This window comes from Artemia sp. Qi Xiang Cuo, chromosome 1 (genome assembly GCF_049724085.1).
Source record: "Artemia sp. Qi Xiang Cuo chromosome 1, ASM4972408v1, whole genome shotgun sequence".
Lineage (NCBI taxonomy): Eukaryota > Metazoa > Arthropoda > Branchiopoda > Anostraca > Artemiidae > Artemia > Artemia sp. Qi Xiang Cuo.
In genome coordinates, this window is record NC_142794.1 from 100,030,237 (window position 1) to 100,056,161 (window position 25,925).

The window sequence follows — 25,925 nt, forward strand, 5'->3', positions numbered from 1 at the left end:
AGAGCATGGTCGTATAGCTGACCCCCCTATAACTTCAAATTTACACTAGATATGGCTGAAAAAGCAGAAGGCTGAAAAAGCAGATGAAAAAAGGTATGTGGCTAAAAAAGTAGTTGATAAAACGTAGATGGCTGAAAAAGCTGGAAATAAAAAGCCGAAATGACAGATTAAGAGTCAAACAAGAAGCAATTATCCATAATGCCTTGGAGATATTTAGCTCTAATCCAAGAAGATTAATGATGAAGCTTGTTGATGATTTTGGGGGCTTACTTATTAATAAGGATTTCATAGGTATGATAGAATTTGCTGGCAATGTAAGGTTTTGTGAACTGTCAATATAACTTCAGCTTCTCCCCCCCCCCGCCCTTCATCACAGAATCATCTTCCCGTCTAGACAAGAAGCTACGTTCGCCCATGTTTGAGAGGCTTACTGGATAGACATATTATTTTGATGGTCAATGAAACTTGCTTCGATCTACACAATTGTAATGACCACAACTGGCCATGTATCCTTTTTGTAATGCAATGGTCTTGAGCACACTGGTTTTCCATTACCGGGGCTTTCACAAGATTTTGGGTTCCCCTATTCCCATCCAGGGCCACATGTCCCTCTCAAGGGCCCCAGTGCCCCTCCTCCTATTTTTTCTTGAACTTCAAAATTTTTTAGGACGCATGAATTGTTTAGGGTTTTTAGGACATTTTTGAACTTAGAATAGTTTGGGACTTGGAATGTTTTTGGACTTGGAACTTCTTTGGCATGTAGAATTTTTGGGAGCTGAAAATTTTTTGGGGACTTAGAAATCTTTTTTTGGACTTCAAATTTTTTTAAACTAGGTCAGACACACAGGTAAGCAAACAGAAGCAGAGACAGGCAAATATACGCTCAGGCACACAGGCGCAAAGAGAGAAAGAGAAAGAGAGAGGGAGAGAGAGGGAGAGAGAGAGAGAAAAAAACACAAACAAGCCAAGTCAGACACAGAGTCACGCAAACAGACGCAGAGATGGAAAACAGACGCTCAGATACACAGGCACAGAGAGAAAGAAAGACAAAAAGAACAAACAAACACAAAAGTCAGAAATAAAGGCATGCAAACAGACGCAAAGATAGTCAAACAGACACTCAGCTACACAGACAGAAAGAGAGAGAATGACAAAACATACACAAACACACAAATTCATACACATAGACATGCAAACAGACGCAGAGAAATACAAACGGATGCTCTGACGCACAGGAACGGAGAGAGAGAGGGAGGGAGAGAGACCAAAACACACAAACACACAAACTCAGACACACAGACATGCAAACAGATGCAGAGACAGTAAACCAGACGCTCAGACATACATGCACAGAGAGAGAGAGAGAGAGAGAAAGAAATAGAGAGAGTGATAGAGATAGAGACATAGAGAGACAGAAACAGATAGACAAAAACAAACACACAAAGTCGGACACACAGGCATGCAAACAGATGCAGAGACAGGAAAACAGACGCTCAGACAAACAGGCACAGAGAGAGAGAGATAAAAAAAAAGAGAGGGATAGAGAGCGAGAGAGATACAAATTTACAAAGTCAGACACACAGGCATGCAAACAGACGCAGAGATAGGCAAACAGACGTTCAGAAACACATGCACAGAGAGAGAGAGAGAGAGAGAGAGAATTAGAGAGAGAAAGAGAGAGAGAGGCAGAGAGACGCAGAGAGAGACAGAGAACACATACACACACACAAAGGCACGCAAACACATGCAGAGACAGTGAAACAGACTCTCAGACACACAGGCATAGAGAGAGAGAGAGAGAGAGAGAGAGAGAGAGAGAGAGAGAAACAAATACAAAATTACAAAGTCTGACACACAGGCATGCAAACAGACGCAGAGATAGGCAAACAGACGTTCAGAAACACATGCACAGAGAGAGAGAGAGAGAGAGAGAGGGGGGGAGAGAGGGAGATAAAAACACGAAAACACACAAAGTCAGACACAGCGTGTCTGTAAAAAAAACAAACTTCCCCAAAAAAAAGTCCCCAAAAAATTCTATATCCCAAAAAAACTCTAACTCCCAAAAAATTCTTAGTGCAAAAAGATTCTAGTTCCATAAAATTTTCTTAACTGATTTTGTGTTAGGTTCGTTTGCGCTTATTAAGAGAGCGCGCACGCTTGCTAAGCCTAAATGAACCTAACTCAAAATCAATTAACAAAATGTAACCTAAGTGAAAAATCAGTTGTTGTGCCATCCATTATGATAGAATTTTTTGGACTTGAAATTTTTTTGGACTTAAAATTTTTTGCCTTAGAAGTTTTTGAACTTGGTCAGACACGCGTCTGTTTGTCTGTCTCTGCGTCAGTTTGCATGCCTGTTTGTTTGACTTTGTGTGTTTGTGTGTGTTTTCGTCTCTCTCCCTCTTTCTCTCTCTCTTTCTCTCTCTCTCTCTCTCTCTCTCTCTCTCTCTCTCTCTCTCTCTCTCTCTCTCTCTCTCTCTCTCCTCTCTCTCTCTCTCTCTCTCTCTCTCTCTCTCTCTCTCTCTCTCTCTCTCTCTCTCTCTCTCTCCCTCTCTCTCTCTCTCTCTCTCTCTCTCTCATTTTGCCTGTGTGTCTGAGCATCAGTGTATCTCGTTTTTTGTAATATCAGTCACGATTTTGATAGTACTAAGCAACATTTTGGTGATGCTTGACAAGATTTTGACAATACCAGGTACAATTTTGATAGCAATACGCAAAGATTTTGATAATATCATACACGTTTTGATAGTACCAGAAATTTTTTTGTAAGTAACAGGTAAGGTATTGATAATAGCACACTATGTTTTGTTAATAACTTGCAAGATTTGATAATACCATGTAAGATTTTCATAGTACCAGAGAGGATTTTCAGAACATCTGACAATATATTTAAAATTTTAGACGAGACTTGGTAGTTCCAAGCAAAATTTGGATAATTCAATGCAAGATGTTTTATAACATCAGACAAGATTTTATTAATTACACGCAAGATTTTGGTAATACTTTGCAAGATTTTGATAATATCAGATATGACTTTGATAGTGATGTGCTAGATTTTGACAATAACAGACAAATTTTAATAATACCACACAAGAATTTTAAAACCACTTGCGAAATTTTCCAAATTTTCATCTTACAAGTATATGTAATATCATTTAATGACATGAAAAAGAAACAATTGAAAAAAAAAGTTGAAAAAAACTTGGGGCGGGTAATGAAAAAAGTTTGGGGGGTCTCCTGGAGGTAGGTTGCGGCTCAGCGTGGTAGAGGTATGGAGGACCATGGGTTCCCTCTCAAATTTCCATACTAAATTGTTCATAGGTTGGGGGAGGTAATTTTGGTTAATACGAAATATATCACTTAGAATGTATTTCTAGGAAGAATTTATAATCATCGACATGTTAGCTCAGTTGGTTTTTGCTCAGTTGGTTTGTAACTTCTCTCATTGACCGTGCCCTGAACATTTGCTCCGATTCCTACGTAAAAGCGCAAAATAAATTTTATCAGAGATATTCTTTTTGGCAACGGATACCCCATTCCTTTTGTCAAGAATACGATCAACCATAGACTAAAAAGACATTTTCGTAAAATCAACGATATTTCACAATGTGAGGCTCCGGAAAAACCCTCTAATATAATCTATCTTCCGTACATCCCAAGAATCAATACAAAAATAAAAAATATTTGCACAAAAAACAATCTGTATTTAGTTTTCACCAATAATTTTGAAATCACAAATTTCTTAAACTCCGGTAAAAATAAAACCCCAGTTACTCGCCAAAGAGGGGTTTATCAAATATCATGCGATTGTGGCAATTACTACGTTGGCAGAACTCATCAGAATCTAGAAAAACGGATACACCAGCATAAAGAAGACATAGACAAAGCGTTAATTGCTAATAGTTCTAATAACTCCTTTGATTCTGCTTTAGCTATCCATATATTTGATATTCCCAGCCACACAATACTTTTTGAAAAATACTCTCACATTATTGGTGATCTGGGGATAAAACATGTAGTTCGGGAATCAATCAAAACTAGGCTCAAAATAAATAAAAATATATCCATAAATAGGTACTTGGGAGAATATTAACTGAATTCTTTATACTCAATTTTAATTAAAAATGATCTAACAAAATATTTTATTAAACCAATTGACAATAGTATTGAACCCGTTACAAAAAGGCATTTAAGACTAGCTGCTAAAAAAGCAAGATTAGCTTTGAAAACTTGCAGTTAATAATTTCATTTTATTTCGTTTGAATATATCGAGGGGCTACTTACTCTCTGTGAAAGGGGTAGAGCCCCTGTTTAATTGGATACAGGCATTTTACTCTATTTGCCCTCCGATCACTTTCAACCAATCACTTTTCAACCAATATCCATATAATGCATTTCAATTGGTTCATCCTCCCTCTCAACAGCACCACAAAGTTTTATCTTAATTACCCAAAGTATTTTGGAGACCCAGGAGAAAACCTCGCCCCCTTTTCCCAATAGCAAATTCTATGTGTAAATGATGGGTACCATGTATAATTTACGACTAATTATCCAGGGGCTCTGGGTAGTCATGTCATCCCCGAAAGCATATTTTTTTTACCTTTAGATGATCTGAACGAAATTGCTATCATAAAATATAAAGCGGATGTCTTTTGGGAAGGGCAGTTTAAAAGGTACTCGTAGAGGGCTGGCTATCATTTTCTCAATTTTCGACTCTTAAAAAGGATACTAGAATTTTCAAATTTATAAGTTTATTTATAAGTTTATTATGAAGTTTATTAAGTTTATACGTAGCTTTGAGTAAATAAAACACACAATACATTGACGCCTTATAGGTAATACTAGAACAATAGCTCTGACAACTAATTTGTTGTGATATAAATTAGATTTTAAGCTAAATTTTAGTATTCAGTGAAGATTCCTGATCAGCTGTAGTTTTAAAAACCAGAATACTTTAATTATAGATGTAAATCAACCTAAGTTTTAAGCTTCTAGCCGCTAAAATTGAACAAAAAGAAAATAAAACTGTTGGCTACTACCAATTACTACCCATGTTCATCTTTTGGCAATTTTAATTTGTTGTTTTTAAAAGATCTTTAGTTTTGTTATGTTAAGTTTTACACAATGTTTAATATTTATTTTTTTAAAAGAGAAAAAAATTAAAGTTTTATGCATAATTATTTTTTTAACACTATGATGCTAGATCAGCACCTGTTTCTAACAGAGCTAATTTTTTTAACTCAAAAAGTATTCACTCTGCATTCCTATTTTGCTTTATTGGTTAACGACACGTCCTTGTGCCTGGTTCAGTGAGGTAGTTCACGGGGGGGGGGAGTTGTCCTTCAATAATTTCGAATAAAAAACTATAAGCTATTAAGTAGCTTTAAAACTGTTGATCGGTTTAAGTGTAAAATTTGCTCTTTCCTTTGGCTCTTTCCTTTCTAACTCAACCTTGCAAGGATCCTTGTCTCACTGAGGTCAGAGGAGCATGACAGTCCCAAGTCCGTAAAATGAGGAAGGTTGGGCGATAGGCTTGTGACCTATCCCCCTAAAATTCTGAATTGCGAAAGAAACATCGAAGATAGCCTTGGATACCCCACTACACCATTCGACGACGATCCAAGCACGCCCACGGAAACGATTTATGACAGCGAAAACTATGACAAAATTTGGACTCTGGAATGTAAGGACACTAAACCAGCTGACAAAATCTGAACAAGTGCTCAGAGAGATGAAGAAGTATAAGCTAGATCCCCTTACTCTGAGCGAAGTCAGGTAGATTGGATCTGGATATGAGCAAGTAGGAGATGGTTACTCGCTAATTTACTACGGAAATGTGTCCTGGCACCAAGGTGGAGTTAGGATATTGCTATCTGACCAGGCCACCAAAGTGCTAGTTGAATGGAAGCCATTCAGCGAGAGGTGCTTACTTGAAAGAGTTGTAACCACCCACCTGAAAATCTCAATCATTGTATGTTATGCTCCAACGAATAATGCAGACGATACTTATAAGGAGTCATTCTACCACGCTCTTCAGTTATTGACATCAGTAGTACCATCAGATGACTTTCTATGTGTGGTGGGGACTTCAAAGCAAAGGTAAAAGCAGAAAGAGACTACAGTCCGCAAGTCCTTGAGAGACATGGTCTTGTTGAAACAAACGAAAATGGAGCCCTGCTGGTAGATTATGATCTGAGTAATAATCCTATGATCAGTACAACTCAGTTTAAACATAAAAAAAAATCCAAAAACAGTCATGGATTTCGCCAGACGGCAGGAAAAAGAACCAAATAGATCATAACCTAATCTCAAGGAGATGGCGGACAAATCTTCTGGACGTACGTGGTTTCGGAGGGACAGATACCTAGTCAGGCCACATCCTGATGGTAGCAAAATTGAAAGTCAAGCTGAAAGCGCAGAAAATACAAAATCGAGTCCTGGAAAGCTATATGATTTAGACAAGTTACATGACCGAGAATCCTGAAGAAATTTTGTATGCAGTTGAAGAACTCATTCGCTTTGCTTGGAATAGAAAACTACACAGAAAGTCCAGAAACAGCGTAGCTAAAAATGGAGACAACATACAATCAAGTTCTTAAGGACGTGCTCTGATATAAAAAGAAATCGAAGAAAAGATGGATATCACAAGAAACTTGGAAACTAATCAATGAGCGCAATGACCTGACACAGCCAATTTTCCTGATGGCAGTGACAGACCTTCGGTATTTGCAAATTTCCTTTATAGAATGAAGGGCAAAGAAATTAAGAAGTCGGCAAAAGCTGAAAAGGGAGATCTGTAGAAGAGAAGGCTAGACTAGCAGAGGAAGCTACTAGAAACGGAAACTCCAAAGCAGTTTACAGACTCACAAGGGAAATGTTATGGAAGCTGCACAGAAGATCCAGCCAAGTCAAAGATGAGAGCGGAAATATTCTCACTGAAACTGAGAAAATTGACTAGAGGTGAGTATCCCACTTCAAAAAGGTTTTAAATAGACCGAAACCAACTGACCGAGAAAGAATCCCTTCTATGCCATTTCTGAACCTGAAAAATGACGGAAATACCCTACATCCGCGGAAATACTTGTTGCAGTGAAGAAACTCAAGAATGGAAGGTCGCATGGTGAAGACTGCATAACTTCGGAAATGATCAAGGCATCAGTGAGGATATGCCTCTCAGTGTGGATAACATTGATTGCAACATTCTGGCAGTCGGAAAAGGTCCCTAGTGACTAGACCAAAGGGATAATTGTTAAGATATTTAAGAATGGTGATCCACTTATCTGCGATAACTGGCAAGGTGTAAACCTAATATCAGTTCAAGTAAGGTTGTAGCGCTTGCTATACTCGAGTGCCAGAAAAAAGCACTCTAGCCGTATCTGAGATAAGAGCAACACTGTTGTCGTATAGGTAGATCTTGTTCATACCTCATATTTACGCTCAGGACTCTGATAGAAGAAGCAAATGAGCGGTCCAACAAGATATACATGCTCTTCATTGATTTTGAAAAGGCCTTCGAATCTATGGACCGTGACACACTCTGGGAAAATCTACAGTATTATGGTGTCCCCAAAAAATAATAAGTTTGATCATGGCAATTTAAGAAAATACGGAATGTCGCGTAAAGACAGAAAACGGAAAAACTAGATACTTCATAATTATGTCAGGAGTGCGACAGGGATGCGTTTTATCACCGTTTTTATTTTTCATTTAAATGGAGTATGTTTTGCGAGAAGCCACTGGCTTCGGAGTAACAGTCGGAAATAAAATCCTCTTGAAACTCGATGATGTGGCACTTTTGGAAAGGACAAAGCAGTGACTCTAGGAGCTTTTTCACAAAGTGAGGTTTAAAGCAGAGAAAGTGGGCCTAAACATCAACATAGACAAGAGTAAATCAATGGAAACATCAGGCTCGTCAGTCGAGCTCCTGTGCAAAAATCTCAGAGTCGAACAATTCCAGGAATTTAAGTACCTTGGAAGCTGGGTCGATTATACAGGAGAGATGCAAAATGAGGTCAATACAAGAATTGGCATGACAAACGCTGCTTTCAACAAACTTAGGTCAGTATGGAAGTCAGTGAAGTACTCTCTTGCTCTAAAGCTGCGACTTCTTAATAGCAACGTTTTGTCCATGCTATTGTATGCCAGTGAGTGTTGGAAACTAGATGTTAGGACAGAGAAAAGTCTAACAGCTTTCGATAATATGTGCTTGAGACGCATGTTGAATATCGGTTGGTATCAAAATGTCAGCAACATCGAGCTCCGCAAAAAAACTAGCCAGCCGTTTATTACTTAAGTGATTAAGAAGAAGAGATGGAGCTATTTTGGCTACGTCCTTCGGATGGAGGACTCCAGAATCCCGTCTCAGGTTCAACAATGGCAACCGCGTGAGCGTCGACAGAGGACAGAGAGCAAGACTAGAAACACGCTCAGACGCACTTACGATCGGGATCTACACCGTGCTCAAACATTACTACAACCCTAGTAGAAGGATGTACTCGCGGCAGCACCAATACGTGATGATTATCGAGGCTTCGTCAATGCCTTATGTGCCAAAGATGGCTCAGGAGGACCTAAGTAAGCAAGCACGTTTGGCAAGCAATTTTTTTTTAATTAATCCGTGCTCGTTTTTAGCATAAGGTAAGCGAGAAAAATAGGGATTCGTTACACTTTATAATATGTTTCACATTAATATTTTTCCAAATATACTGTCTTTGAAACCATATTATCAAATAAAAATGTGAGCCTAGTTGATGGCACAACTGAAAAAATGTTCTGACCTGCTTTGACACATTTGCTCATGTCAATTTTATCCCTTATATTAAAGGTACTTCTACTTCCTAAAATCTATCAGTTCAAGCTTAGATTCTCTTGTTTTAGAACTCTCAAAAGTGGAAAGTAAAATATCCTTTAAATCTGCAAATAGGACAGAAAAGGATCCATTGAAGAATAAGAATTTAGATATAAAGTGCATACAATTTCCTGAATAAAAAAGAAATCATTGAAAAAGATAATAAGATTTAGTACTTTTTATAATGATATTCGTACTGCAACTAAATAGGTCAAATAGGTTGTAGAATCGTCATGAACTTTAATAGAAAGGGAACAGCTCCAGGAATAATTAAATTTGTTAATTTGTTTTTCCAGCATTTAATTGAAAATTCAATATAGCTCAAAATTCTCTTATTTCTTATTGAAATGCCTAATAAGAGCTGATAACGTCCTATTCCTTGTGTTTCTGGTTGCCAAAGTAACCCGTAGATATAGAACTGCATAATATCATGCTGACTTCTTGACTATTTACGCTTTTCTAAATATTTCTTTTAACCAGCTCAAAGAAACATAAATGTGCTAAGAATGGTGGCTGTCATTTGTCGCACTTCACACAACGCCAGCGCCATTTGTGGGACATTTACCTCTACATCAGCATGCTGTACGAAATGTGTGCTGAGTAGTCCCCAAAGCCGCGCCACGCCGAAATGACGGCGGCGAATGTGTGATTCAGTATGGGCGGCGGTGCGCCCCCGATTTTTAGACCGGCGGCACGCCACGACGTGCCGATTGTTCTTATTAAAAATAAAAATAAAAATTCCATTTCACCAAGCACGTTTAACCTCGATTTTAGTAAGAATTTTTAAATGGTTGGCTAAAAATATTCAAGAACAATATGACAAAACAGGAATTTGTTGGGCCGTGCGGAAAGTGTTTATGTTCACCGTCCATCAGACTAAGTAGAATTCTCATTTTTAGCCACTAGACCCAGGGAAACCTATGTTGTGTTTATGTTTAACAGCGCATTGTTCCTATAAAATCCCGTGTTTAGTCATTTCCTTCTTGTTAGTGATTTGGGCTAATGTGTGTATAACTTTAAAAGTTTGAAGTTCAAACATCTCTTGTTCATCAAATACATACGAAAAGGAAGTGAAAAAAAAAACAAATAACAACATCGAAAAAACACTGCATACAACTCAGATACCATGGCTTAACAGCACGAACAATTTTAAATCAGCGGTTACATCACTTTAGTTACAATTGATGTAACAAAATTCAGATTGTTCACTCTGCCTGGAGCCATTGATCTTCTTGCAGTCACTATCAGTCCTGTCGTGCTAAAAACCCGTTTAGCTGGGGCACATGTGGCCGGTACAGCCAAAACTTGACGAGCGTAAACTGCCACTCGCGGGATCTGAGACTAGTATTGGACCTTGGGGTCCCACGGAATGCCGGAAATGGACTTCTTCTTTGTATCTGCTGAAATAAGTTGTTTTATAAGGGAGAAAAAACCTGCACCTTCACCATAGGGCTCCTGCACCCCACACTACAGGAGGAACTAAACTGCACCTTTACCCTCTTTTCTTATCAACACCGAATAACCCTCCGAAATTCTTTTCTGAAAGAAGTGGTCAAGTTATAACGTTTCAAGTCAAAGTTTAAGGCTACTTCAACTTCAGTGTGCTCTGTTAACTGTGCAGAAAAAATGTAATTCATTTCTATAGATATATTTCTATACTAGCTCTAGATAATCTACCAAGCGGGAAACTACCGCAAATCAGCATCGATAAATAAATGAAACCCAAAACGAACAAAAATAACAATAAATAACTGAGTCAAACTCAAAACCAGCAGAAATTAACACAAGTTGGGCTCAAAACCCCTATGCCTTCCCAAGGCCAGAACAAAATTTGCACTTCACTGAAAAAATATAAATTATTTACTTTTATAACTTTAATAAATCAAATAATATTAAGATTTTTATTACTAAATATCAGTATACGTATATTAAACTGACAATGCATATTCATTTGTATTTTTGTCATTGAAGTACAAATTATGTTCTGGCCTTGGGAAGGCATAGGGGTTTGGAGCCCAACTTATGTTAATTTCTTCTCGTTTTAAGTTCGACTCCGTTATTCTATCGTAATTTCAGTTCGTTTTGGGTTTCATTTATTTACTGATGATCATTCGTAGTAGTTTCACGCTTGGTAGATTTTTTGATTTTACTTTTGCTTATTTTTGGTTTAATGTAGTTCTTTACTTTTCTTTGAAAAAATAATTTTGTGGAAACAGTCTTTTTAATTAATTTCTGTTCGTTTTATATTGACATAGTCTTTTCAGGGAAAAAGAAAATCATACTTTAAATCTTTTCGTTTTTTTAAGAATTTATACTTTGGCCTGCTATTTGTATGCTGGAAAACAATTTTCAGCAATATTTAACAACATAGACCCTTTAAAAATCTGGACACACATAGTAGTGTTTAATTTAGTTTCATACCTCTTCTAGTTGACCTGAAATGGAAAACTTGATAACATTCGCAAAAAAATTTGTTTACTTTCTTAGATAGCTTGGATACACTTACGCTATTTTGATTTGGTCAAATTTTAAGAGCAGAAGAAGCCCTGAAAGTTTGAACATAATACCCTCAGTCGTTCTTGGGATACTGCTGAGATGCCTTATTGGGAAACACAGTACATTTTGATTTAATCTTAAGGCAACATTTAGTTTTAAAACATAAGGGCAAATGGGAGGGTGGGCGTGGGAGGGGGATTAGTTTACCTCCAATCACTTTGAATTATTAAAAAGGGCATCAGCCCTTTCTATTTTCAATCGAACGAGCCCTTTTCGAAGTTCCTATGACAACTCCTTCGATACGAAGTGCCCTGGTCTAAACAACAACAACAAAAAAATGATACATTATACCCACATCGATCTCTACTATAAAATGTCAAGCCTTCCAATCACTTTCGATTATTAAAAAGGGCACTAGGTTTTTCGATTTCCAAACTAATGATCCCTTTTTCAGTTTCTACGACAACGCTTTCTATAAACACCGTATATGCCCCCAGGGCATAAATTACAACCCTTACCATAAGGGCTGAGAGGGTGGTTGTCATCTTCTAAGACCTAAATTTCAGAACTTTCAACTGCTTTAAACAAAATGGCTATCTCAAAATTTTTATTGTCTGTATTTCGGGAAAGGGTGGGCGTGGACGGGGGGTTAGTTGCCTTCCAATCATTTTCAACTATTAAAAAGGGCACAAGCCACTCCAATGTCTAATTGAATGAACCCTTTTCGAAGTTTCTACGACAACTTCTTCGATATGAAGTTGCCTGGTCTAAAGGAAAAATAATAAATAATACATTTTGCCAACATCGTTCTTATATACCTCCAGGGCATAACTACAAAACCCTTTCCCTAAGGGTTGTGGGGGAGTAACCTCCTCAAAAAATATATTTTCTCTCTGGAAATAAGTTGCTCTGAACAAAATGGCTATCTTAAAATTTTTATTGGATGTGTTTGTTTGGGGAAACGGTGGACGTGGAAGGGGTGTTAGCTGCCTTACAATCACTTTCGACTATTAAATAGGGCACTAGCTATTCCAATTTCCAATCGAATGAGCCCTTTTGGAAGTTTCTACGACAACTCATACGATACGAATTGCCTTGGTATGAAAAAAAAATTAAAAAAAAAAAATAAATAATACATTGTGCATACATTGTTCTTTACTTAGACAGCTCGATTGCGCTGCCTATGACAACATCCTGAATTGCCTTATGCTCTTTTACCTACCTCTTTTCATCCGAAAAATCAGAAAGAAAAATGAACAGCATTTCAAAGTGGAAGGTGGAATTTTTGTTTCAAGAAAAATTTCTTCTTCTCCTTCCTATGAACCGATATACATGGCGAGCCCAAGATGACAGTATTTATTTTTAAGAAACAGATTAGCCGGGATGACGGTTGAAGCCCGGAGGTCGATATCGATAACCAAAAAAGAGAGACAAAAAAAACGGCAGCGTATTAGTGACACCGCCGCCGATAGAATCAGCGGCGGCGTCAGCGCGATGATGCAGGCTCGGCGGCGCGGCTTCGGGGTCTAGTGCTGAGAATAGAATAAGTGAATTTAAGTGAACTGTATATATTTTCCCCACAATTTAGAAATGGTGTGTCCACGTATAAACAGTACCAACCCATTTTCGGTTTGTGTTGTTATCAGTTTTATCCATGGGCGTAGGCAGCATTAGGCAGCATATTGTCCAGGGGGGGGGGGCAATCGATAATGTGATGGAGTTTTATCAAATGCTTTTTCCAAACCATCTGCTTTTTCAGCCATATCTAATGTAAATTTGAAGGTCTAGGGGGGCAGCTGCCCCCTGTCCCTTCCTCCCTACGCCCATGGTTTTATCATGCAGCACTAGGAGACCGAGCTTTACTTGTGAAGGGAATTATAGACATAAAAACGATATTCGGTGTAATTCTCTTCTGGAAATGTAAACCCCCATACCCTGATTTACGAAAAAAAAACTTTTGTGTAAATTTTTTTACAGAATTCATTTTTTGACAAAGATACAAAGGGGAAAGTAGTTTTCAAACTTTAGGAGTCAATTTTCCCTTTCAATTTGTATCCCTGGCAATCTTTAATTAACTTAAATTTTTTGTTGCGATGATGCCGAGGAGGAAGTGAAGGGGGATATGTACTGCAGCATTAGTGGTGAATCTAAACGATAAATAAAAGTTCAAATAGAGATAAAATCCTTTTAATAGACAGTGTTTTTTATAACAGTGATAGAAATTCACAAATATACCAGATATTTCGGTCACATATACAGTGACCGTCATCAGTAGTAAAACTAAAATAAAACAATTTAAATCAAAATTTTATATACTAAATCAAATAACACTACATATTATTTGAATCTCTAATTCTTTTCAAAGCAAAGGTGGAAGCTATTCTCTTTGACCTTCTTGGATTCGGTCCATTAGCGTTCAATGATATAACATTTGGACAAAGGTCAACTACATGGGGTGAATTGAACTTTACTCTGTCAGATTTTAATAAATTATCATAGATAGAGTCCAGCCCATATTCGCCTGTATCCCGATTCAAAGCCATATTCTTGAATAAGATTTTCTTTATTTCAAGAGTTTCACGAAAATTTTACTGTAAACTCCGATCCCTAAAAATCAAAGGGACATTCTTGAACGAAATAAAATGGTCTTGAAAGTTAAAAATACGTTCCGAAAGGGCTGAAGTAAAATCTTCAGACTTATAATCTTGCTTTAAAGCCGAAGAAATAGAATCTTTGTGTTGTAATAATCTCATTTCCAAACTCTGGTTAGTACGTCCCACATATGAGCTTCCTCAAGTACATGGGATCTGATAAACCCCACTTTGTTTCCCCAATGAAGTTAGATCCTTCCCAAAATTTAGAAAACTACACAAAGTAATATTACTGTTTAAAACTACCCTTAGACTAATGCTTTGTGAAATTCTTTTAAGTTTTTAACTTAGCCCTGGTACAGATGGTAAATAACAAAAGATATCCTTTTCCTAAGTTGTCTCAAAGACTTCCTTAGAAATCTCTAGAAACCTTTTTCTTCTTTTTGAAACAGTTTGGTTAATTAACCATTCTGGATAGATGTTGCTTATTAGTATTTTCCTTAGAAAAGACAACTCCTCCTCAACAAATTTTGGAGAGCAAAGACTAAAGATCCGATGAGTTATAGAAATGGTCGAGCCAATTTTTACTCGGCGAGCGTGACCGGAATTGTAAGACAAAAATCTATTGTTATTTGTCGGTTTTCTGTAAATTTTAAAATCCAGACTATTTTGATTTTTCAAAAGAAGAACATCAAGGAAAGGAAGTTTTCCATTCTCTTCCAATTCAATAGTAAACTTAAAATCTTCTTCCAAAAAATTAAGATGTTCCAAAAATCCTTTTAATTCCTCCTCCCCATAATCCCATACCTAAATAATGACATCCATATACCAGCCCCAGAAAATATGCTTTTAAAAATATGAATCTAACGCAATTGTTTCAATATTCTCCACAAAAATATTAGCTAATAAAGAGAATAAAGGGGCCCCCATATTTAAACCTTTTATTTGTTCGAAATAATCCCCTCTAAATTGAAAAAAATAAGAGAACTTATTGCACAATCTTACTAAATGCATAATTACAGAAACTTCCAAATCTGTTTTGCCACTAATCAAATCCAAATTTCTTAAGAGCTTTCCTTCTAGAAGAGTTTCGGCTACTTCTACATCAATATTTATGTACATTGATACAATGTCGAAGCTTGAAAGCAAAGAATTCGAAGAAATTTCTACTTTTTTCAGTTTTTCAACCAAATTCGAAGATTTCTCAATATACGAAATTTGTGTAGACAAAAGTGGTTTACAGATTGACAATAACCATTTACTCAAAACACTTGTTGGTGACCTTGTACTTGACACAATTGGTCGTAATGGTAGGTTAGGCTTATGAATTTTGGGAAGTCCATATAATTTAGGGCACAAAGAACTGCGGGACAACTCGGGAGAAGGATGTTTTTGTTCCTTACCATTTGTACCCGGGCTAAGTGAAAAACTTAAAAGAATTTTACAAAGCAATGGTCTAAGGGTAGCTTTAAAGAGTAATAATATTTTGGGTAGTTTTCTAAATTCTGGGAATAATCTAACTTGGTTAGGGCAACAAAGTGAGGTTTATCAGATCCCTCGTACTTGAGGAAGCTCATATGTGGGACGTACTAACCAGAATTTGGAAATGAGATTATTACAACATAAAGATGCTATTGCTTCGGCTTTAAAGCAAGATTCTAAGTCTGAAGATTTCACTTCAGTCCTTTCAGAACATATTTTTAATTTTCCAGACCATTTTATTTTGTTCGAGAAGTGAATCTGTCTGAAAAAAGCAGAGTGTATGCAAAATGTAATCATATTGTTTTTTTTTGTTAACCCTAATTTTAACCCTAATTTAACCCTAAAAGCATTTGGAAGTAGTGATTAAAAGTCAGGTGTTTTCAAACATTCGTTGAAGAAATCGAGCTTTTTTTGGAAATGAAGGTAGAAATTTATATAAATTTTATTGTAGATACTAAGCTACACTTAGAGCTGTAATTTGTATTAACAATTGTATAATATTATTACACAATATTTTAATAATAAATATTATTACACATTATTTTAATATTGCACATGTAAATTAGTGATATGTAAGCTATATGTATGAGTATGTGTATATATTGCAAGCCAAGCTCATCAGTTTAAATTGCCATATCAGCCAGTTGTGTTTGAATTGTAAATATGGAGGCTCATTTTTGACACCATTGGACAGAGTTGAATACAGCTTGACATTGGTTTATTGTTTTTTGCCTTGAGATTCTTCAAAACCCCTCCCTAACCACAGTGACAAAAGCCAGATAGCTTTTTAAATTATTTGACCCTCGGTCATGACAGAACAACAGCTGGACAGCTGAATTTTGACATGGAATATCTTTCATCCCTAAAGGCTCTGATGAAATCATGAAGACGTGCACAATGGGCAGCTTGCCCAGGAGTGCTACAAACAAACAACAACAATTTATAAAAGGATAAAATACAACTTAGTAGTTTGGTCAATATATACAAAATCATATTATTGAGTTAGGACTAAAGTGAATACACCATTTGATGCCTCTTTTTATGCTGATTAGAAATATACTAAGCATTTCTATTGGAAATGAATTTCACCCCCCCCCCCCTATATAGGCTATACCTAACCCAACCTAACCTAACCCTGAACTGGTATATATAGGGGGGGGGCTGAAATTAATTTCCGATAGAAATTCTTATTATATTCATAATCAGCAAAAAACAAGGCATCAAATGGTGTATTTACTTTAGTCCTAAATCAATAATATGATTTTGTATATATTGACCAGTAGTTTTTGATAACATGGAAGGTTATTGAGCCCAATGAATAAATATTAAGGAATATTTCCAATTGGGGTAATTTTTTGGCAATGATTTTCACATTAAAGGTAACAGGGGGTAAATTTACATATATTCACATAGGCTAATTTACCTTGAAAGGTAGTGAATACATAAATCAATACCTTTTTTTGCTAGACTCGGCCTACTTTCATATTCAATAATTGTTCCTAGGGTAATTCCATTTGAGGACTCTATAGAGCTCCCCCCCCCAATCTGCAAATACATACCCTGAATTGGTAGATTTAGGTGTGGGGGTGAAATTCATTTCTGACAGAATTGATTATTATATATTAAGATATATATTATATGTATCTTAAATATTGTATGCTAAAACTCTAGTTTAGGGGCTTCTTTTTTTGGGAAGTACCATAGCCTGGATGAGTTAGGTGATTAAAAATTTCAGGAATTAAGTCTTAGCCTTATTGAAGATACTTTGATACACCTATCTCCCTTCTTTTTCCAAAATTCTTTGGTAAATTTGCAGTGGACCTGTAATTTAGCTAAGATGAAAGTGAAAATGTCATTTGATACCTTTTTTTTATGCTTTTTCAGAATTCAATAATTGCTTCTGGGACTAATTACATCTTGAGCCCTTAAAGGGGCCCCAAAGGTATTTCATTTTTGTAACCACACAAAGAAGTTATCAACACTAGTTAAGTTATTGAAAAGTGGTTAAAAACATCATTAGTTTATAAATATGTTTTTCAAGAGTGATATATTCCAAATACACTTATTTATACAAACCTCATTTATTAGGCAACTCATATAAACTGTTTTCATACCATTTCAAGTTTTTCAAATGCCACAAGAAATTTAAGAGTGCTTTGACATTTGGGTACTTGTGTATAATAACAACTCCACTCAAGAAATGAAGTTAGGTTAATCCTAGGTCTTAATGAATTATACCTAAATATGATGAAAATATAATACTTCAGTAACAAAATTATGTAAACTAAAGCAAAGAATAGTAGAAAGCAGGCCACCCAGAAAATGTTATGTTCAATACCTACTCTAAGTATACCAACTCTATGTCAAATACCAACCAAATCAAAATACCAACTCTATGTATTAAATATTTAATTGAAATATACCTATATCATAGTTTATCCCACTGTGGCTAAGCTAGTCCCCATATGCAGACCAGTTTAATGCAGACAGATCAGGTCAAACTTCTTGGGTGGGGTCACTATAATTCATAAGTATCAACCTTTGATGACCTTAATAATTTTGTTGAGGTTTAATTGGCTTAAAGATATAAACTTTCTATGATCTGATTCATAGAAACATCCTGCATATTAAAAAATAAGAATTTTGTTGTTTGGGTATTTTCTAGTTGTTTTTTTTACATTTTCAAGGGCTATATCTAGGACTTTGAGCAGTGAGGATGCACTGTCCTAAAAAAGCAACCATGACATTTGGAAGTAGCATAAAATAAAAAATATACTGGTAATATTTTCATTTATTTAGCATGTTTCTATGTTTAAAATTTTTTGTCTATAATATCTTAGAATTGTTTCCAGTTTAGTTACATCAGCCTACATCTCAGCCCCTCTTTAGAGAGGGGCTGAGATTCAAACATTTAGATGTTTGAATATAGCCCTAGGCCATGTGTAAAAGTTTTTTAATTTTTTTCATTATGTTTTATTAATTATTTTGCTTCAAAATGTTAGTTCATAATACCAATACCAAAGGTAACAGAATCACCTTATTTTGCCCTTAGGAAGGGGTGAGGGTTTGGTTATCCTGGAATTGACTCCTAAGAACTAATAAATAGAAAGTTTAAAAATCAAGTATTTTTTTTATTATAGTGTTTAGCTAAGAAAAGGAATCTTGCACCAAAATTTCCATATTCTTCATAGACTGTTATGGACAGTTTACACAAGGCTTGGCTTTCTGGTAATTATTTGTAAGCTTCATTTGAATAAATTGGTTTGTAGAAGGATTAATTAATTTGTGCAAACGTGTTTTGATAATATGTGAGGAAACATGACAGCAAAGAAAAATAAGGTAAATCACAGCCAGCAAAAAAGAGAGGAATACAAATATTTTGACCAAAACCTTTGCTCAGCAGTTCTCAGTGTAGGTTAATAACAAAGTACATAGATAGAAATCTATAGGGCAGCATAGTAAGTAAGTAAGTTTTATTGGGCTGAAGGCCCTAAGACCATGACAATATTTTTTTTTTTATGTATTTTATTCAGTTATATTATTAAGCCCATTTAACATGAATGTTTTGTTTGTTGAAGTATTTCATTTTTATTTTGAATTTCATTTATGCATTACTCCTCTATTATCTCCTTCTATTATATACTCCTCTGTTTTGTGGAAAATAAGTAAATAAATTAAATTCAAGAAGGGGGTCTTGATGCTTTGGGAGAATGGCAAAATCTAAAAAAAACCCTCACAACTGGAAAATTATATGGACACATACTTAGTTATAGAAACATTGTAAACAAAAACAAGATTTTGGGTTAGCATAGGTGCAACACTTTTAAGTAATAACACACATAAATAACACATAATAACATAATAACACATAATAACATAATAACACATAAACATAACACACACAAAGTGAAACACAAATCACATAAATCTAAAAAGACATATGATATTAAGACAAAAATTTAAAAAGCTCAAATAGAAGATGCCATTTCTTGAGCAACAGTGAAATGCCAAGTGAATACAAAACACAAGGCTGATGGCCAGATTTGAGTTTTGTATGAGATTAATTTTTTTCTCAAGCTTTTTTGAATACCAATCTTTTTCTACTAGGTTGTAAATAATCATTTTAATATGATGTTGTTATTTCTCCATGGGATCAGAATAGACATTATTTAAGGCTTTCAAGACATATCATAACACTTTAGATTCAAATTCTGTGTTCACCTTAGAACTATAAGAGAATTGTCGACTGCCATTTCTTGGTGTTTTTAAACCTACTTGTATGCAAAACCTATTGATTTTTTTTTTTGTAGAAAACCTACTGTTGACATTAGCCATTTGCAGACAAATATGCTTGAGGTTCAGACAAATATGTTCTGAACATCATATAGTCTCAGAACTAAACAATCTCAAGGTCATTTAATTTGATATGAATAGGTTACCTATGAAATAGAATTTGTTATAAACATAAGAAATATAAAAAATGTATTAAACAAATAAGGTCAGACTGACAGTATCTTTCTGGAAAACAATTTCAAAAACTTCACTGTTTTTACCATATATTCCTAAACTGAGTTACTGTCTGAAGGGGGGTGTAAGGTCACCTTTAAATATTTAAACCAAATACAGAGCTTTTCCAACTGTAGCAAGGATAAGACCACTTTTATTCTGAGTCATGGTGTTTAACCATGACTCAGACCACCTTCTTGACCGCCCAATGGCTGATGTCCTTTTGGAACCTGTCTGAACGCCCAATGGCTGATGTCCTTTTGGAACCTTTTGGCTGAAGCTGAGAACATTGGTAGCCTGGATGTTTTTGTAGGCGGCATAGCAAAGCTTGTATACCTCAATGAGGTCTCCTTGGTGCAGTCAATAAGCTAGTGAAGGAAGTTTGAGCTTGTGGAGCCTATATTTGTAGGGTAAATTTCTCAAAGTCAGACAGAACTTTGTTATTTGTGTTTGAACTTTTTCAAGAGCTTTGACGTCTTTATTGTAAAAGGGACGTGTAGAGCAATGACCTTAATTAAGGATTGGCTGTACTAAATCTTTGTAGAGAAGGCAAAGGGTCTTATCATTTCCAAAACTGAAGTTGCACCGTAAAACTCCTGCAACACGATTTGCTTTCCCAATAATGTTGTTGTAGTGGGCCTGGAAGTCATGCAATGAACACGCAATGAACCGCATCTAGAATTTAATGAAATCCTAATGAAAAATATGTTTCTGCTGCTTGTGAGGTATTGCTCACTCCGTGAAAACAGTTTATACTTCACTTTTTTGGGGTTGAAGGGGCAAAAAAGGTACTTAGGTTAGATTACCTATTTAATATTTGCTATGGTTTACCCCCCACCCCTATTGTGCAAATATATAGCCCAAATTTGTTTCTAAACTATTATATTTTTATTGTACTTTGTTTTGTTTCATTAGTATTAACAAAACTTCACTTCTTGCATGTTTTCTGGATTCTAAATAAGTTCTGAAATTTGCTTTATTGTGAGGAGTTAAAAAATTTTTGCAGCACTGCAGCTAAAATGTCGACAATAATAACAAAACTTTCTTCAAAACGTACATACTATACATCTAGAATTCTTTGAATGTCCCTCAGTTTTCTAAAAGTTCTATAAATATTCACGATATGCTATCTCCTCTGTCAACTGTAAAAATTAATGAAACTTCTGCATGCATTAGAGGATAATGTATTGGATAATCAGTTAATTTTCTTCTGAAATCTTGGGTTTTAAAAGGAAATAAAACTGATTCGATTGGCCAGTAAGACTAACAATCAGGGGCATAGCTTGAGTATTTTTTATTGAGGGGGCAAAAAAGTTCCACATCCAGAGTGTCAAGGGGCATTGGCTATATGATAGCTTTTTTCCAATTTATTGGGGGGCAACTGCCACCCCCAAACGACGCCACTGCTAGCAATACAATTATAAAGTAATAAAATTATAGGAATTCAAGTGATAAAAATAAAGACCCAAGCACAGGGTCAGGAATCAAATAAAGCTATCAAGATTTTGTTGCCATTTTCCAATATACAGCCTAAGATATCTAGGTTCCAGATTGAGTGGGTGGTAGGAGGAGGACTGTAATGGCAGGAGGACTTGGGCAGGAATGAAAGAGATGAGCTAAATGCTTAATGATGGTGCATGAGTGAAAGTTTCTTTTATTGTAACTGATACAGATTTTAGTTTGACTTTTATGGAGTCAAATTTAAAAGTTGGAAGCCATGGGTTAAATAAGGGAATGTATTTAGAGTTTCTGGTTTTGATCAGACCAAACAAGTTTGTCATGAATACTATTTAAACACTAAAATCAGTGCTTTGTTGACATTTTAGTTCCAACTGTCAGTATGATGATTTCAGTATTTTCTTTGCTCACGAGCAAAGCAGATCTAGTATACTACTTTTGTAAAAAGAAGACTATACAACAACAGCCCTATCTAGCCAATGCTAAGCAAATGCAATAAAATTTTGGCTTTTTGCTTTAGCACTGTCTATTTCTTACAGTTTTCCTGGCTTGGACATACTGTGTCAGCAGACAAATTATTTTGTTTCAGTTACAGTCACTTTGGTGGAGACAGGATCCAGCATAGGGAAACTACAGGAAAAATTTATCTTTTTTATAATGGAAAAAGGAAACGGAAAGGCAAAAAAAGAAGAAATGTTTACACAACATGGGTACCTGCAACAAAGACAGTCTAGTAGCATGGCACAAGTGACATATGCTCAAGCCAGAGAATGGCAGATGGCATGGAAAATAAAACGTATATTTGATTACTAATACTGGTAACCAAGTATTTAGCAAAGCAGAGCTTAGCATTTCATGGTGATGATGAGAGTCCCAGCTCAGATCAAAAGGGACATTTCTTTAAGCTACTTGGGTTAATGGTTACTATGGATCCTCTTCTTCAAGAGAGGCCATTACAGTTCCCAAAATGCCAAAATTAGATCAGTGAAAACATTAGTTTTCCAGTCCAATAGTCCATCACTGAACAATTTGGCTCTTTTTGGTCACTTCTTGTCAGTAACATATAAGATGTTATATTATATCATATATGATGTTGTATGACAACATAAAACAGGCTGTTGTATGATAACATAAAACATCTTGATATTGGTAACATCTTATTAATTAAACATATAAAAAGCAGCCAAGTTTTGTCATACAGCCAATACTGACTGATTGTTTGATTTTGGAAAAAACACATGGACTCTACCATATGGAAAAGCTAAATGCTCAATCAGTAATCATAGCAATTAATGAACTGGTTCTTTGGAACAAGCTAAATTGGGGTCAATGTGTTGCCGTGTGTTTTGATGAAGCTCAAATGATGAGTGGGACATTCAGTGGAGTACAGATTAAAGTCTTGAACAATATTGTGCATAATAGGAATTACATAGAAAAAGTATGTTCATGATAGTAAAACAACAAAATAAATACATTGTTTACAGACGTAAAATAACTATAATGATACCTATAATGGGTTCGTTGACCAAGGGCGCCAAATACCATCTAAAGAATACTTTTGATCAAGGCCTTACCCAGGGCCGGGGGGGGGGGCTAGGGGGTTTGAATCCCTGAATATTTTTCTGACTTGTAAAAATTAACAAAAATGTATATAAACAAATTTTTTATGTATTTTTTTAGTTTTTGTTTGTGCACCCCTCCCCCGAAACAAATATTTGAGTAAAACACCCCCCCCCCCCCCTGCAAAAAAAAAATCCTGGGTACGGCCATGCTTTTAATGTACACAATTAAAAATTTTCTGAATATTGTTAACTCATACTTGTACAAAGTTTCAAAAAATTTAAACATGATGTCCATTTTAAATATTTAGGTATCAGTAGGGGGTTGACTGAAAATGCCCACCATGTTTAAATTTTTGACAAGTTTGAGTAAAAGAGTTCACAACACTCAAAATGTTCAGAAAATTTTGAAGTATGTATATCAAAATTATTCTTTAGAACGGAAACTTTTTTTTCCCCATTTTGTCCATGTGGTTTTTTAAAAGTTGATTTTTAAGTATTTATTATGCAAGGCTCTTACTAAGCTTATTTGTTACTCTGGTACTAGAACAACTGCCTAAAATTAAATACTAAAGCTCTGATAATAAATGTCGCTAGACTTATGATCAGATTAAATAAAAAAAACAAGTTTTTAAACTGAAAGTAAGGAACGACGTTAAAACTTGAAACGAACAGAAATTATTCCGTATATGAAAGGGGCTGTCCCCTCCTCAACGCTTCGCTCTTTACGCTAAAGTTTTTTATCGTTTAAAAAAATAGAGTTGTGAGAAAGTCAAACTATAGCGTAAAGAGCGAGGCGTTGAGGAGGGGACAGCCCCTTTCATATACAGAATAAGTTCTGTTCGTTTTAAGTTTTAACGTCGTTCCTTACTTTCAGTTAAAAAAAAACTTGTTTTTTATTTATTTAATTTTTGAACGTTTTTGATGTAGGTTTTGATTTTGGCTCACCGTACATGAATAATTAAAACAAAATTTTCATATTAATTTTACTTTTATTCGGTTAAATGGCTTTGACGAAACTTGTCTAATTTTATTTACCAACGTTTTTATTAATAATAAATATACGTAACTTACGAATTAACTTACGTAACGAACTTCTATATTCATATATTTTAATACGTATATTAGGGAGTTCGCCCCCTAGTCAATACCTCGCTCTTTAAGCTGAAGTTCGAATTTTGTTCCAATTCTTTAAAAATTACCCCTTTATCACAAAGGCCATTATTTAGAATAAATACCTCTTATGAAAGTAATAAAAAGTCGTTGGCTTAAAGAGCGAGGTATTGACTAGGGGGTGAACCCAATCATATACGTATTATTTTCTGGTCGTTTTAAGTTTTGATGTTGCTCCTTACTTTCAGTTGAAAAACTTGTTTTTTTTATATTTAATTTTTGGTCGTTTTTTTAAATAATGCTGGGAAATCCGGCGCCCCCTTCATAGCAATGTCCCTTCCCCCATGAAAACTTCCTTCAGGTGAAGATCCTCCCACATAACGCCCGACCCCCCCCCCCCACCAGAAAAAATCTCCTCTGAAAACGTCTGTATACTTCCCAATAACCAATTCTATATGTTAACATTGGGTAAAGTTCATAACTTTCAGCCCTCCCCCCCCGGGAACTTCGGGGGATTAAGTAATCCAAAAAGACATAGTTATCCTATTTTCGAACATGCTGAACAAAATGGTTATCTCATAATTTTAATCGGGTGACTTTTAGAAAAAAATGAGCGTGGGAGGGGGCCTAGTTGTCCTCCATTTTTTTGGTCATTTAAAATGGGCACTAAAAGTTTTAATTTCCGTTCGAATGAGCTCTCCCACGATATTCTGGGACCACTGGGTCGATACGATCATCCCTGGGGAAAAAAAAGCAACAACAAAACAAATAAACGCGCATCCGTGATCTTTCTTCTGGCAAAAAATGCAGTATTTCACATTTTTGTAGATAGGAGCTTGAAACCTCTACAATAGGGTTCTCTGATACGCTGAATATGATGGTGTGATTTTCATTAAGGTTCTATAATTTTTAGGGGGTCTTTCTTCCTTTTTTCGCAGCCAAATTTTCTCAGATGCGTAAATTTTGATAGGTAGAACTAAACTTGATGAAACTTATATATTTGAAATCAGCATTAAAATATGATTTTTTTGATATATCTATTAGTATCAAAATCGCGTTTTCTAGAGTTTCGGTTACCATTGAGCTGGTTTGCTCCTTACTTACAGTTCGTTACCACAAATTGTTTGATATAGAATAAAAACACTGTGTAAATGCTCCGTATAATAGGGCAATTTCTGGGATACAATAGGGATACAATTTCTTTCTAAAGTGCCATATTGCTTCGTCAGTATTTTTCTAACATCTCAGTTTTTACATTTATAAACTAGCCTGTTTAGTCAGCCCTCTCCCGTCTGATCTCTAGTGCATGACTTCAGCCGATTTAAGGTATTCAATGACTGCTCAGTAGATGTAGTTGTAGCTGGGAATGCAAACATAGAGATTGCACAGGTTTGAAAAAAGACTTGTCACCCTATATCAAGACTTACAGAAACTATCAGAATGGTGATATTTGCCTGTAGACTTCCATTTACTTTGCCACGCAGTCAGCTCAGCTTACAAAGTGTATTTTCTCTATTTATTTATGCATGCACAGTCGCTGTAAGTTCTATAGCTAGTCGGCAAATCAAAAGAAGACTTGTGAAACGAGCGTAAATCACGAAACTGATGCTGTTTTATCTTTTCCCCTGCGAAACGAGAGATAGCAGTCTCGAGCACGGAGTGATTGACAACTCCTGTCCAATTGCAAGAGATAGATCTTAAAAATGTAGAACTTAGATTGATATAAAAAAAAATCGAACAGGCAGGGGTGTATTTAGTAATTTTTTTTTGGGGGGGGGAGGGGGTCAAAAAGCTTAAAAAACACATAATTTTTTTTATATGCATCTTTGTTACGTTTTTACCAGTCAGGCAAAAATTTACCAGTTGGGCAAA

General features: G+C 35.6%; 1 protein-coding gene across 1 annotated transcript in view; it reads left to right on the forward strand.

The window, feature by feature from the left end:
* The first annotated feature begins 8,489 nt into the window (after positions 1-8,489).
* Positions 8,490-25,925, forward strand: part of SH3PX1 (sorting nexin 33-like protein SH3PX1) — a 198,065-nt gene continuing 180,629 nt past the window's right edge. The window contains exons 1-2 of the mRNA XM_089092739.1: positions 8,490-8,591; positions 22,583-22,819. Of these exons, the coding sequence (XP_088948865.1) occupies positions 8,490-8,591; positions 22,583-22,819 (339 nt within the window). The remainder of the gene's footprint in view (positions 8,592-22,582; positions 22,820-25,925) is intronic.